The sequence below is a fragment of the Phymastichus coffea genome, unplaced genomic scaffold, assembly GCF_024137745.1.
Source record: "Phymastichus coffea isolate CEN01 unplaced genomic scaffold, Cenicafe_Pcof_1.1 PCOF00004, whole genome shotgun sequence".
Classification (NCBI taxonomy): domain Eukaryota; kingdom Metazoa; phylum Arthropoda; class Insecta; order Hymenoptera; family Eulophidae; genus Phymastichus; species Phymastichus coffea.
Window position 1 is genome coordinate 2,416,424 of NW_026706815.1, and position 12,881 is coordinate 2,429,304.

The 12,881-nt window shown below is 33.4% G+C and overlaps 1 protein-coding gene across 1 annotated transcript in view; it reads left to right on the plus strand.

Annotated features, from left to right (window-relative positions):
• LOC131666732 (protein unc-13 homolog A-like) overlaps nt 1-12,881 on the plus strand; it is a 957,113-nt gene that overhangs the window by 344,314 nt on the left and 599,918 nt on the right. The window contains exon 6 of the mRNA XM_058939609.1: nt 11,080-11,221. Within this exon, the coding sequence (XP_058795592.1) occupies nt 11,080-11,221 (142 nt within the window). The remainder of the gene's footprint in view (nt 1-11,079; nt 11,222-12,881) is intronic.

Below are 12,881 nucleotides of genomic sequence, written 5' to 3' on the forward strand. Positions count from 1 at the left end.
AAAGAAAAGTATCTTTGCATGAAAATATGCAAGTCGATGTTTTTAATATTTTTATATTTTATTGCCGGAAAGGTATGTTTATTTTCATCGTCTAGGATAAAAATTCTCGGATGTTCTGTTCTGGTTAAGACAAACCCGCATTTAGGTAATGCTCCTAGATCTTTAATTGCGAAGGACACTCCTTGTGTATCTAACACGTATAGTGGTCACCTTTCGCTACCCTGTTCCATAACTTTTTCTACGTATCCAGTGTAAAGTTCTGTGAACTTATTTTCTTGTCACTCGTGCATTAGAATTAGGTCCTATAAAGCGTAACTGAGAATGTTATCTACGCATTTATCGTCACTGAGTTTACAAACCGTACCTGTTGATAATGTGATTTTATTATTATATAGCGATACTGTTTCCCAGTATTTTTGCAACGAAATTTTAACATAACCTGTCACAAAAACGTCTTGAAATTCGCCATATGGATCATTACACAGGCCTGCAAGGTTTTGTTCTTTTGCAACTGAGGGTCATTTCCGAAGTAATTTTTGGCGTAGAATTCGAATCCGTCATCAGAATTTCTCCATCACGTCAGGTTTTTGAGTAATTATCCCGAAAAAACACGTTTTTTGGCCATATTCAAGGCTTGATTACATCATGAGTTTATATTCTTTTCAAAAACGGTTGACGGCATCTTAAAGAAGCACTCTTACCCTTCAAAACCCATTTTTCAAATTTAAGATATCATTTTTTTTCATCAAGATATCATCAATTGAAGTTTGCCATTTTTGAGGTTTCACCATGAGCTTAAAAGTTCGGCCAATTTTCCTGGAAGAATACGATATATTTCTTAGTATTTTTTTTTGGTTCGGGGCCACTTAAAAGCCAAACATAATCGTTTATCTTAATTTCTCTCGGATTTATTTTTTTGTCGTAATAATATTTTGACTTAATCTTTGCAAGTGTAATTTTTTCACGAGCAATTTGGTGCAAAGCATTCAAACGGTTAATTAGTTGTGACACATAATCGGCATAAGTAGACACAAGATCTTCTGGTTCTAGCGGAGTTGCTGATGGTATTCTTGTAACTCTTGTAAACATGAGTTCATATGCACTATAATGCGTAACATCATGTCTGCTAGTGTTATAATTGAACATTGCCATTTCTATAAATTCATCCCAATCTTCAAACTTATTTGTAAAAACTTTTTAATATTTGTTTAATGAGGAGTGTTGTCTTTCTTTTACTCCATTGGATTCTGGATGGAAAGCGCTTGTGCGAAATTGTTTAATACGAAATCTTTTTGCAACTCTTTTCATTAATTTTGACAAAATATTTTGCCCGCAATCGGTAAGCAAACCGTTTGGTGTTCCGAATACATAGACCACGCGTTTAATAAAAGCATCTGCTATAGTAATAGCCGTTTGATCATGTACTGGAATAATAATACCTATAGCGAAACGTCTAAATATGCACTAAAATGTTAAACAGTAACGATTATTTAGTTTGCTCGTTGGCATCGGTCCCACAATGTCCATTGCTGTTTTGAAAATGGTACTGGCGGAGAATCTATGACGACTATTTTCTGTTTAGTTTTTTCACGTACTAATTTTTTTGTTTGACAGTCAACACATCGTTGTATGAAACTAAGTACGTCTTCTTTAAGATGTTCCCAATTTGATTTGTGTCGAATACGATTAAATGTTTTATTAACTCCCACGTGTCCCCCGACTGCTGAACAATGTGCTTCTCGTATAATCTCCGCTCTCTTTATGTTTTACCTCTCCGGTGCATACTATGACCTTGACATCTAGTTTTCCAAGTATTTCGTATACAGTTAATAATTTTACTGAATAACACGTTCTCTATGCTTTCACTTTTGGCTAAGCTAAAAGTGACTATCTTGTTTTCATCAATGATGTTTCTTAAATTCATGAGTAATGCTTTTAGCATCATAATTATATCCTCGGTGCTTTCTCGTTGTTTACACCTTAGCGGTATCACTAAATGATATCTTTTTCCAACTTTAATTAGTTTAGGGTATCCTATTTTTAAATTTTCTAAGCTTGGTAATTTATTTACTTCTTTTAATAGACGTGCTCCTTCATCGAGAAGTTCACCTTTATCATTGACAAAATACAAATAATTATCTTTTCTCATGAACAATTTTTCGCGACAAAAAATGATGTTGCTTTGAGGTAATTTATTTTCTATTTCGTTCTCATTATTTACGATCTCTTCTATTGTGTCTATCTTAGTTTCGTTTGATTCGTATTCATCCTCTTCCTTGATAGTTTCTAAACTGGTTTTTAATGGCACATCTGTCCCCTTGCTTTGTACGTCTGTTGCTTGGTACTGGGTTTGTTGCGTACACGGTATGTTGCCATTGGTGTTCGCAAAGGTTTCTAACCTCTTGTCTTCCCTCTGTTGTGTTGTTACGCTACTGGCACTTTGGTCTTGTCTCTTTTTCTGTTTACTAGGTTTCAGCGCGCTTATAGCTTCTTCGTATTTAACGCTAGGTTTTCGTCCAGTGCGCGATCGTGCGATCATCCCTTCCAGTTCCGGTACTTTATCATCATTTGCTTCTAATCATTTTACTATATTGATTGGTTCTTGAATAAATTGCGGATCTAATGTATGTAATTCTATTGGGTTACGAAACGAAACATCTGCTTTTATATTGGTAGCTCCTGCTCTATATTTAATTTCATATTGAAAATCTGCCACCTTCAGTCACATTCTAGTTACTCGTGAGTTAAGATCTTTGTGCAATCTTAATCCAACTAGAGGTTTATGATCAGTAATGACGGTAAATTTTTATGCATATAAGTAAGGTCGAAATTTAAGAATTCCGAAAACAATTGCTAACATTTCTTTCTCAAAAGTGCTGTAACGTCTTTCTGCGTCATTTAACGCTCGTGATGCATAAGCTACTGGCTTATCAAAGTCGTTCTTATCCTGTTTTTAAGATAAAACGTATCCTACACAGTATCCACTAGCACCTGTTGTTAAAATGAATGGTTTTTCGAAGTTCGGATGAACCAATACAGGTGGCTCACACAATTTGCGTTTTAACAGTTCGAAGGCTTTTTGCTGCTCTTCTTCCTATATAAACTGCTGATCTTTTCTTAACAGTTTGTTTAAAGGTTGCGCGATGTCAGAAAATTTGTCAATAAATCGTCTGTAATAGCTACACAGGCCAATAAATTGTTTAATATTCCTTGGATTTCTCAACGTGGGAAATTGTTGGATGGCTAAAATTTTATCGTTGTGAGGTAGTAAACCATCTTTCGGAATTACATAACCTAGGTGTTACTACCTCTGATTTAAAATACTCGCATTTTTCCGGATTTAATACTAAATTCGCTCTTCTTAGACGTTTCATTAATTCAGTAATACTCTCACAATGTTCCTCGATAGTCTTACTATGTAAGCAAATATCATCGAAGAAGGTTCCCTTCATTTCATTCCTATCGTTCAAAGATGGATTAATGATATAAAGATCGGCGTGCTTGTTTTCAATCCGAAAGGCAACCTTGTAAACTGGAGAAGGTCTTGGTCGCATTGAAATGCTGTCACCTGCCTGTCCTCTTTTTTAACTAGGCGTTAATGATATCCTGAATAAAGGTCAAAGACCGAGTATATTGTGGATTCTCCAAACGCATCTAACTGATCGTCTACATTCGGCACTGGAAAATTGTAATCCGGAATCAGTGTATGTACTGCACGGAAGTCTATTACTGGTCTTTTCTTGATTATGCCTTCAGCATTCCTTTTCTTGTCTACGTAAAATATTGGAGGCGAGTAAGGACTAAAAGACCTTTCAATTATACTTTGGTCGAGCATATTTAAAACTTGAGCATCAATTTCTTTTCTTAACTCCGGGGGTTGTCTGAAAGGTCTTATCCGAATTGGTACTTTCGACGTTAATGGAATTTTGTGTTGGAGTAGATTAGTATATCCTAATTTATCTACAGGTAAGTAATATCTGTCGTTGAATTTATTTATTATATCAACTATATGTTCCTTTTCATTTAAATTCAAATGATCTAGTTGTGACATGCCGATTATTCTTGATGCCCTATCTACCGTATTCTAATTCATACTTATTTTAGCTATCCGCACGTTTTCGTTGGTAGTAGAAGGCATTCGTGTCTTCCCCTTCAATAAAAACTTTTACGGCGACCAAAAGTTGTAAAACCATTCGTTATTTATTGGACCTTTGAAGGTGGATTATAGTTTTATATTTTTCGGTTATTTGTGTCACGCCCTCTAATAATTCTTTAATGTATTCTTTATCTTTAATTTCGTTTAATGTTTTGAGCAGGGTGGTTGCAGAATTAATTACTGATAAAAAGTTGCTCATGGAATATTGTTTATTACTTGTGTATGAATTCGTATTATTTAACCCATTAATACCCAAGCCGAATCTGGTAGAGATAGCCTTGAAATAACTATTGAGTTTATGGTATAGCTCAAAAATAATTTACACGTGTTTTTTCTTGTTGCATTTCCAATTGTTTATAAAAAGTTATTTAAACAAATTGACAAAAGTTTTAGTTTTTTGAAAAACTTTTTACGGCAATCGATTCTACGGGAAAAACCAAGGCGAAAACCTCTGTTAGATTTTCTTGTGAGACTCGATTTTGTTGGTGTATATTCTTTATAAACAATTTGAAACTGAGAAGTGATGCTGACAAAAACCTCTCTAACATTATTTTTTTCGACCAAACTGTTTTTGTTAATCATTATGGGTAAAAGAACTACTTTCTTCAAAACAGATCCTTAAAAACAATTACGATTGATTTTCTCTGTGAGTTTTGCAAAAATCAATATCACATTTTGAACAACAATATTCAGTCAATACTGAACAATTTTCGTTGTCACACTTTCTACGTTTCCCAACCTTTATTTGATGTTCCTCTGTCGGAGTTTTAACGTTTTTCTGTCGTTTGGGTCGATGAGTATTTTCGAGTTTTTGAATATAATATTCACAAACTTCCTCCACAATATCTTTTAAACCTTTCTTCTCATCTGGATGGAGTTTATTGTAAATAACAATAGCATTAGCTAATGAAGCTTGAATAAGTCTCATGAAGAGACACCACGTCCATTTTTTGCTTCAGATTGTAGGCATAAGTGCATTACAATGCTGGTCGTGTAAATCTACTCCACCCATGTGCCTATTATACATTGAGAAAGCTTGAGGAAAGAGAATTTTTTGTTTAGTTTTATTATGCCATCTTTTCATTTCAATTTTCGGTTCATCTTCGTATTTAGTTGAGAGAACTGATACGGGTTTTGAGTCCATCACCGTTATGTAACTCAGTTTTGAATTGGCTTCATGAACTGAGGTTGTGGTTCCTTTATCAGCTTTCTTTGATATATCGATTTTTGCTTTGACGCGATTTTGACGAACAGTTCGTGTAGCCGATACAATGTTTCTTAAGTGAATCATGAGATCTGGAGATGTAAAGAAGTTATCAAAAAACAAATGATATTTTGCTAGATTTTCATTTTTAACCGTCTCCAGGAACCTTTGAAGTAATTTGATAACCACTCTCGATCCCAAATAAACAGAAGCTAGAGGATTTTCAGATTCAGTACCAAACTTGCCCGTATATATATCTAAATCATATATATATCCATCTGAAGAACATAGTGCCCATAGCTTTATCCCAAATCTTATAGGTTTGTTCCTAATGCATTGCTTGATACTGAATCTTCCAAAATATTTGACCATAACTTCGTCAATTGACAAATTATAATCAAAAAATCCATATCTCATATAATTTTCCCTAAATAATTCAAATAAATATCTGACTTTCCAGACTTTATCTTTTTCATCTTTGTCTTGAAGTTTATAAAACCTAATGTTTTTTTTTTATTTTTACAAATTTTTCCCTTGGCATAAGTTCTTTTATTATTGAACATTGCAAAAGTCGTTTGTTGGACCAATAGTCAGACTGCTTTTTCCTAGAATTGACTATAGTAATCATAATGATCACGATGAATCGGTCGAAATCATAATTGGTCAATTTAAAGTGGTTTTCGGAAGTAGCTTCTATAATAAAGTTTTTCATTGATTGAGAAAAAAAGAGTTCAAACAATTCCAAAGAACTTTTTGAGTAAAATGATGAAATAGATGAAAGATCATAGTCATTATCTGGAAGATCGTCATAATTCAAAGCGCTTATCACGCCAATCATACTTATGATTCGGTTCTAGTAAGTTCTGGTCACTAGTATAAGAACTCTTTATATGTTCATACGATCCTGTAGGAAGCGGCCAAAGTGAAGTATATTCTTCTTCTTCATTACTTGAACCTTCATCTGAGCTCTCATGCTCTGTTGGAAGAAATGCAATATCAACATGATGGTCACCATCTATATCATCACCGTCAACCATCTCATTCAAATCAGCAATTCTTCGTCTCATCATGGTATTATAGTTTTATATTGAAGTATATAAAAAGAACAAAATCAGTAATTTATTCAATATAATAGAATGGTCTTCTATTTCACTGAGTGACAAGCTATCGTCGAAATAGTATATGACACCGAACTATTTAGTCGATTTACATTTGAAATGAAGATAGAAATGAAAATTAGAAAGAATTATAAAATTATGAGGAATTTCTACTTATGGTGTGATTATTTCAGTACAACCGTAAAAAATCTTTTTAAAGTTATTTTTAGTTCACATTCGGTTCGTAAAATTCAAATGATGGAAACTGCTTTATGATTTCTAATTACAATTGTATGATAAAAGGCTAAAGAGGTTTTCGCCTTGGTTTATCCCGTAGAATCGATTGCCGTAAATATTTTTTCAAAAAACTAAAACTTTTGTCAATTTATTTGAATAACTTTTTATAAACAATTGGAAATACAAAAAGAAAAAACACGTGTAAATTATTTTTGAGTTATAACATGAACCCAATAGTTATTTCAAGGCTATCTCGACTAGATTCGGCTTGAGATACAACGAGGTCAGCATCACTTCTCAGTTTCAAATTGTTTATAACGAAATTACACCAACAAAATCGAGTCTGAGAAAAAAACGCTACAGAGGTTTTCGCTTTGGTTTTTCCCGTAGAACCGATTGCCTTAAATAGTTTTTCAAAAAACTAAAACTTTTGTCAATTTGTTTAAATAACTTTTTATAAACAATTGGAAATGCAACAAGAAAAAACACGTGTAAATTATTTTTGAGCTATACCATAAACTCAATAGTTATTTCAAGGCTATCTCTACCAGATTCGGCTTGGGTATTAATGGGTTAATACGTTAATACCTTTATTAACCCTTTTCAATAGAATAGTTTCGTCAGTATTATCGTTACAATCTACACTTTTGCGATCTTTGCAACTACTTTCTCTAATCTTCGACATATAATATGGCTGTATACTTAATTTATTTTCTGTCATTGAGAGTTTCGTGGGGTGAATTTTATCATCTACAAAATTTTTATGGAGGGTGCTTTCATTACGGCTTTGCTTAACCCTACTTATTATATTGTTCTGAATAACTAATGAATTAGCTTTTGTGGAACTTGGACGTGCACTCCCGTATTCTTTGTTGGCTAATGCCAAATAGAAACTGAGTACGTACTTTGTTTTTTTCTAATTTCTGATTTTTTACAATTTTCAACATTCGAATTTCTAATTTCGGATGTACAGATTTCAGGTTCACTAATTTTAACTTCGCTAGCTATTTCCAGTCCAATTTCGGAATTATAAATCTGAGATTTTTTGTGTTGTAATTTACAGATTTCAAATTTTATTTGAACGATTGCAATTTGTTATTGATTTTGAATAACTATTATCATCTTGCGATGTTATATATTGATTATCAGCAGTTGTATTGTTGGTGGATAAACAAAATACTTTATCAGTGATTTTTAAAATATTGTTTTTATAATCTATTTTAGCGTTGAATTGACGCAAACATTCACTGCCGATTAGTCCGTCTTCTTCAATAGGTAAATCATCGAGTATCATATGAAATTCGAATTATAAATCTTTTATTGTAATATTTATTTTTCCTAATGTTACTACACTGTTATGTGTAATACCTCGCAACTCTAAAATATTCAATTTATTCAGATATACTTCGTTTGGTTTCTTAGACCATTTCAGTCGAGATGGTCCGACACCAGTATCTGATATATTTTGATTTTTATCTTCTAAAATGAAAGTTGGTGACTTACTATTTAAGTTTAACAACACCAGTCTTTTCGTTACTTCTAATTTCTTTGTATTCTTACTTAAACTCGGCGCTCCATCTGGCTGGACGTTTGCCCGGTCGCGCCCGTCACCTGGAAACCACTGGCATTTCCCTGTCGTTGTTTCCTTTGTTCATTAAAAATTCTGTTGTTACATCTTATTTTCCAGTGACCTTTAATACCACAATAATTACAAATAGTCGGATCTCTGCTTTGATTTCCTGATCCGCGATCGTTAGAATTAAAATTTCCCTGGTATTGATTTTTTGATGTAGAGTTCTGATTTGCTTGGGGCGGAGCTACTTACTGGCTCATTCTTTCTCTATTGGCTGTATTTTGACTATTCATTTGCTTTTAGCCTTCGTTACTATTGAATGTTTCATTTCTAAATTTCTTACTGCCATTGTTACGGTAAAAACAAGTATCTGCTAAATGATTTCACAACTTACAAATTTGACATACTTACAACATTATATTTTTTTTCGCGTACTGCTGCGCTTACTAATTCTCACGCTACCGTTTTAACTCTCTATGAGAATTTTACTACATTTTCTGAGGCTTTTTGCTTAAGCATAGCCAGCTCACCGGATAATTGGTTGAAAGTTTTGTCTGATCCGAAAAGATGATCTAAATACATTTCAATCTCGCTAATTGTCTCAAAATTTTTTCCATGTATACTTAATAATGCGTTCCGTATAATCTCATTTTAACTAATCTTGCTACATCCGCTTCATTTCCAGGTGGAATAACATTATAAACTTCCCAACAACCGTCTAGAAAATCATGTAGCGGAATGCAGTATCCATCGTAATTAGGAATGAAATCTACGATATCTTTCAAACCTACATTTTTCATAGAGCTAATTGTAGAATTTTGTACCGTACGGGTTACCTCTTGTGGAGTTGAATGATTGTGCTGGTAAATGATCTGCATGTTGACTTTGGTGTAAAGTATTCTGAATGCTACTTTTCTCGTTTTGACTTTTTTCAATATATTTTGTTATGAAAAAATTAACGTTTTTATGATTTATAACAGGAATTTCGTTTCTTGTCTTATTTATTTCGTCTTCGTTATCATTATCAATTGTCGAGTTTGTCAAAGCTTGAAAATATTCTCTTGACTCGTCTTCCGTTATTTCCGCGTTTGACTCAATTATTGGTTGAAACTTATTTTCAAATTGTACTACTTTGTCTGTATAATTCACTGCTTCTAGAATTTCTTGTGGATTTATATTACGTTTTGTTAATTCTTCTACAATGTGTAGTAAAAGTGGATCTTGACATGAATTCCTTATTAATTCTCCATTTATATAATGTTCTAAAATTTTTATTAATTTTTCTAGTTGTTGTTATTTTTTGCCCTCTATTTCGAAACCTAAATGCTAACGAGCGTGCAGAAATTGTATACATTCTAGTAATATTGGTTCTCTACTAGTTATATAATTCGGATCTACTTTTCCTATGCAGTTTTTTAAAACTAATAGTGCTTCCGCATTTCGTTTACCTCTCAAATCAGCTTCCGTAGCCATGTTTGTAAAAACAAATTACTTTTGCCTAGTCCTGCTTTTCGTTAAAAAAAATAAACCCGGAGGGGTCCCCAATTGTTACGTCTTGCGTAACGGTCGCGAATTGGCAAGAGTTACTCAAACGCGACTGTCTCTTTTCGGTCAACGCGTAAGCGCTTTACCACGGGTTCGAGACTAAAACAAGAGCAGGCCGGCAACGTATCTAAAGCACCGAGTGGAAAAGTAACAATTTAAATAATTTTACCTGTAGTTTAACTGGTTCAGAAACTCGTACCTCAGAAGCCAGAGATGTAACGTAGATACAAGAATTAGATATAACTCTCAAATAAATTATTATAGAAATAGAGTTAAAATATTTATTGTTCAAATTACAGAAGTTCCGTAGTCTTACAGAGTCGAATACAGAGTGTCTTTTACAATCGCTTTGCGCCCTCTTTTATGGTACAAAATAAATAAAAACTAATCAATAATGAATTGAACCCAGAAGGGATAAGTGCGTCATTGACAATAAAGTCAGCTATTAAATGACTATTACTTTAATTACGGAAACTCCCCCTTCATAAAAAAAATTCAACTTTTACCACTATAAAGTAGTCTGACTCGTCCTCGACGTAATAGTATATGAAAGATAAACATGTTTTCATCATTTTCGGAACAAAATTGAATTATGTTCATATACAAAGAGTACTATGTACTTGTCTTGAATCAAATAAAAATATATGATAAAAAGAGAGTTTAGATAAAATTCACAGTATGTTAATCTTATTAACAAAAATAAATTTCTGAAAATTACATTATATGAATTAAAATTTTCTTTGAATGAAAGATTGCAATATGAACTCTCTATTCTAGTAATAAAATAGTTATTATGTGATACATCAATTAAGAAATATTAGAAGGAATCTCGATTGCCATATTATTTGTTGTACGAGTATGTTACGTACTTTGCACCTATTTGCATTTAATTCACTACAGTAACCTTTGATATGTTTAATAAAACTTAATGAAGAAGCAATTCTTAGAAATATCTATAGAAAACAATCAATTATATCTAGTGATTATTGCAATTCTATTAAAAAAGTTTTTCTGATTCATCATTGGTCCTAAAAATTTTTATTTACAAAAAAAAATCTTTTTCTTTCGCTCATTGAAAATAATAATCAAGCAAAATGTATATAAAACCTTAATTTGTCTTATTATAATAGAAAATATTTTATTAATGCATTTATAAACCATTTCACTTTTTTCTTCCGAAATATAGATAAAAGTATAATAATTTATACTTATTATAATTTATCTTTAAAATAAAACATATTTTTTCTAATTAATGATATATTTACAGTTATATGTGCGCAAGGTCTCATTGCAAAAGATAAAAGTGGAACATCAGATCCATACGTCACAGTTCAAGTAGGTAAAGTTAAAAAGCGCACAAAAACGATGCCTCAAGAATTAAACCCAGTTTGGAATGAAAAATTTTATTTGTAAGTAAAAATACATATATTTTGATGAACAGCTAAATTTATTGATAAGAACATGCTATTTATCTAACTAAAACGTATGCGATTTTGTACAGCAATGAGATATTATTCATAGTATTTATGACTGTTCCGAGCGTGAGGCTGGAATATTGATTTTATAACAGTTGAAAAGTAAAAGACTTTTCAACATATTCATTATCTTCCGGCAGGCCAATTACTTCCTGCCGTTTCTCGCAACTATCCCTTTTGCAATAGCCACAAAAATCAAAAAATTTCAATCCGTGCTTTTTGCAACTACAAGTACACTTACACCGTTTTTTACGATTGCACCGGATGCTTTTAAAAATTTCGTTCTGCAAAAGCTTTCCATCAACGAACCCCGGTTTATAACAATTATTATTAAACTTCCAGCCCCAGTTGTTTGGTATCAAGCTTTTAGAATCGGTTGTGTCGCCCTTCTTTTGTGTAAAACCAAACCAATGTTAAATTTGGTAGTACACTCTCTATGAGTGACATATAGTTGCTAATTCACTAGATGGTAAATGTTTTAAATCGATTGATTTATTATTTCGCGTACCAAGATCGAAGCAGCGATACCGAAATTCATTTAATTTCAAGACTTGGTTTGGCTTTGCACCGTACAAAGCCATTATTGATACATTCCCGGCTGAAATTATTTCCGATTTACTTGCATTCGAATTATTGAAAATGGCTAGTTTACCTGCTAAAATAGTATTTCGTAATAAAATCTTCATCAATTTGTTTTTGCCTTGCTTGTAAAATGTCAAAGTTGTGTGGCAATCAGTAAAAGCGTGTAGAAACAAAATTAATGATTTAAATTCAGGGTAAATAAAGCTGTTCTCGTCATATAAGTTGTAACGGGGTGTGAATCCGTTTTAATTTCTTTGTCTCGCCCGATGTGCAGTCGTTCCGGAATTCGCGCGAAGAGATCGAAATAATCAATTTTTGTTAACTAACCGATAAGTGGGGAACGACAGGTATCAGTCAACCAACTTACTAATAGTAAAAGACAACAGTAAATTAATGTTTCAATCATGCACGGACTAGTTTATTTATTATGTAATCTACAACGCATTTGGCCCGCGCATTGACGCTTATACGATGTGCGCTACAATCTAACGCGCCGCCATTTCGTTTACAATCGTTCGTTTCTGTTACTCGTTTGCATGCTCGCTACCGATTTCTTTACGTTCGCAGACGTGAGGGGAGAGCTAAAATATTACGAGCGGTCCCTTATCGAAAACAATAACGCGAAGCTGGTCATCTTACCTTATGCGATTAGTCGCGCTGTCAGGGGGAGCAATTCAACGTCGTCTCTTAACACATGGCTCAGGTTGCCACTTTTCCAAATTAAAAACGAGGCTCTCTCTGTTATCCTGCTGCTTCCGTCGGACATATTCGGCGACCTCTTGGCTGGCCTCCGATGGCGTCTCGGCTAACCACTCGAAACCGCAGCAACAACAAAAACTATTAGTCGGCTAACGTTCACGCTCCTTGCGACGTTCACATGCACGCACGCTGTTGCCGATGCTAGAGGCACTCCTGAGTTCAGAAATGCTATTCGCGATTTTCGAGTAACTGCTCAACTCTAGCGTTAATCCTCGACTCCTGCACATTGTTACCGGTGTCAAAGGCGCTCTCC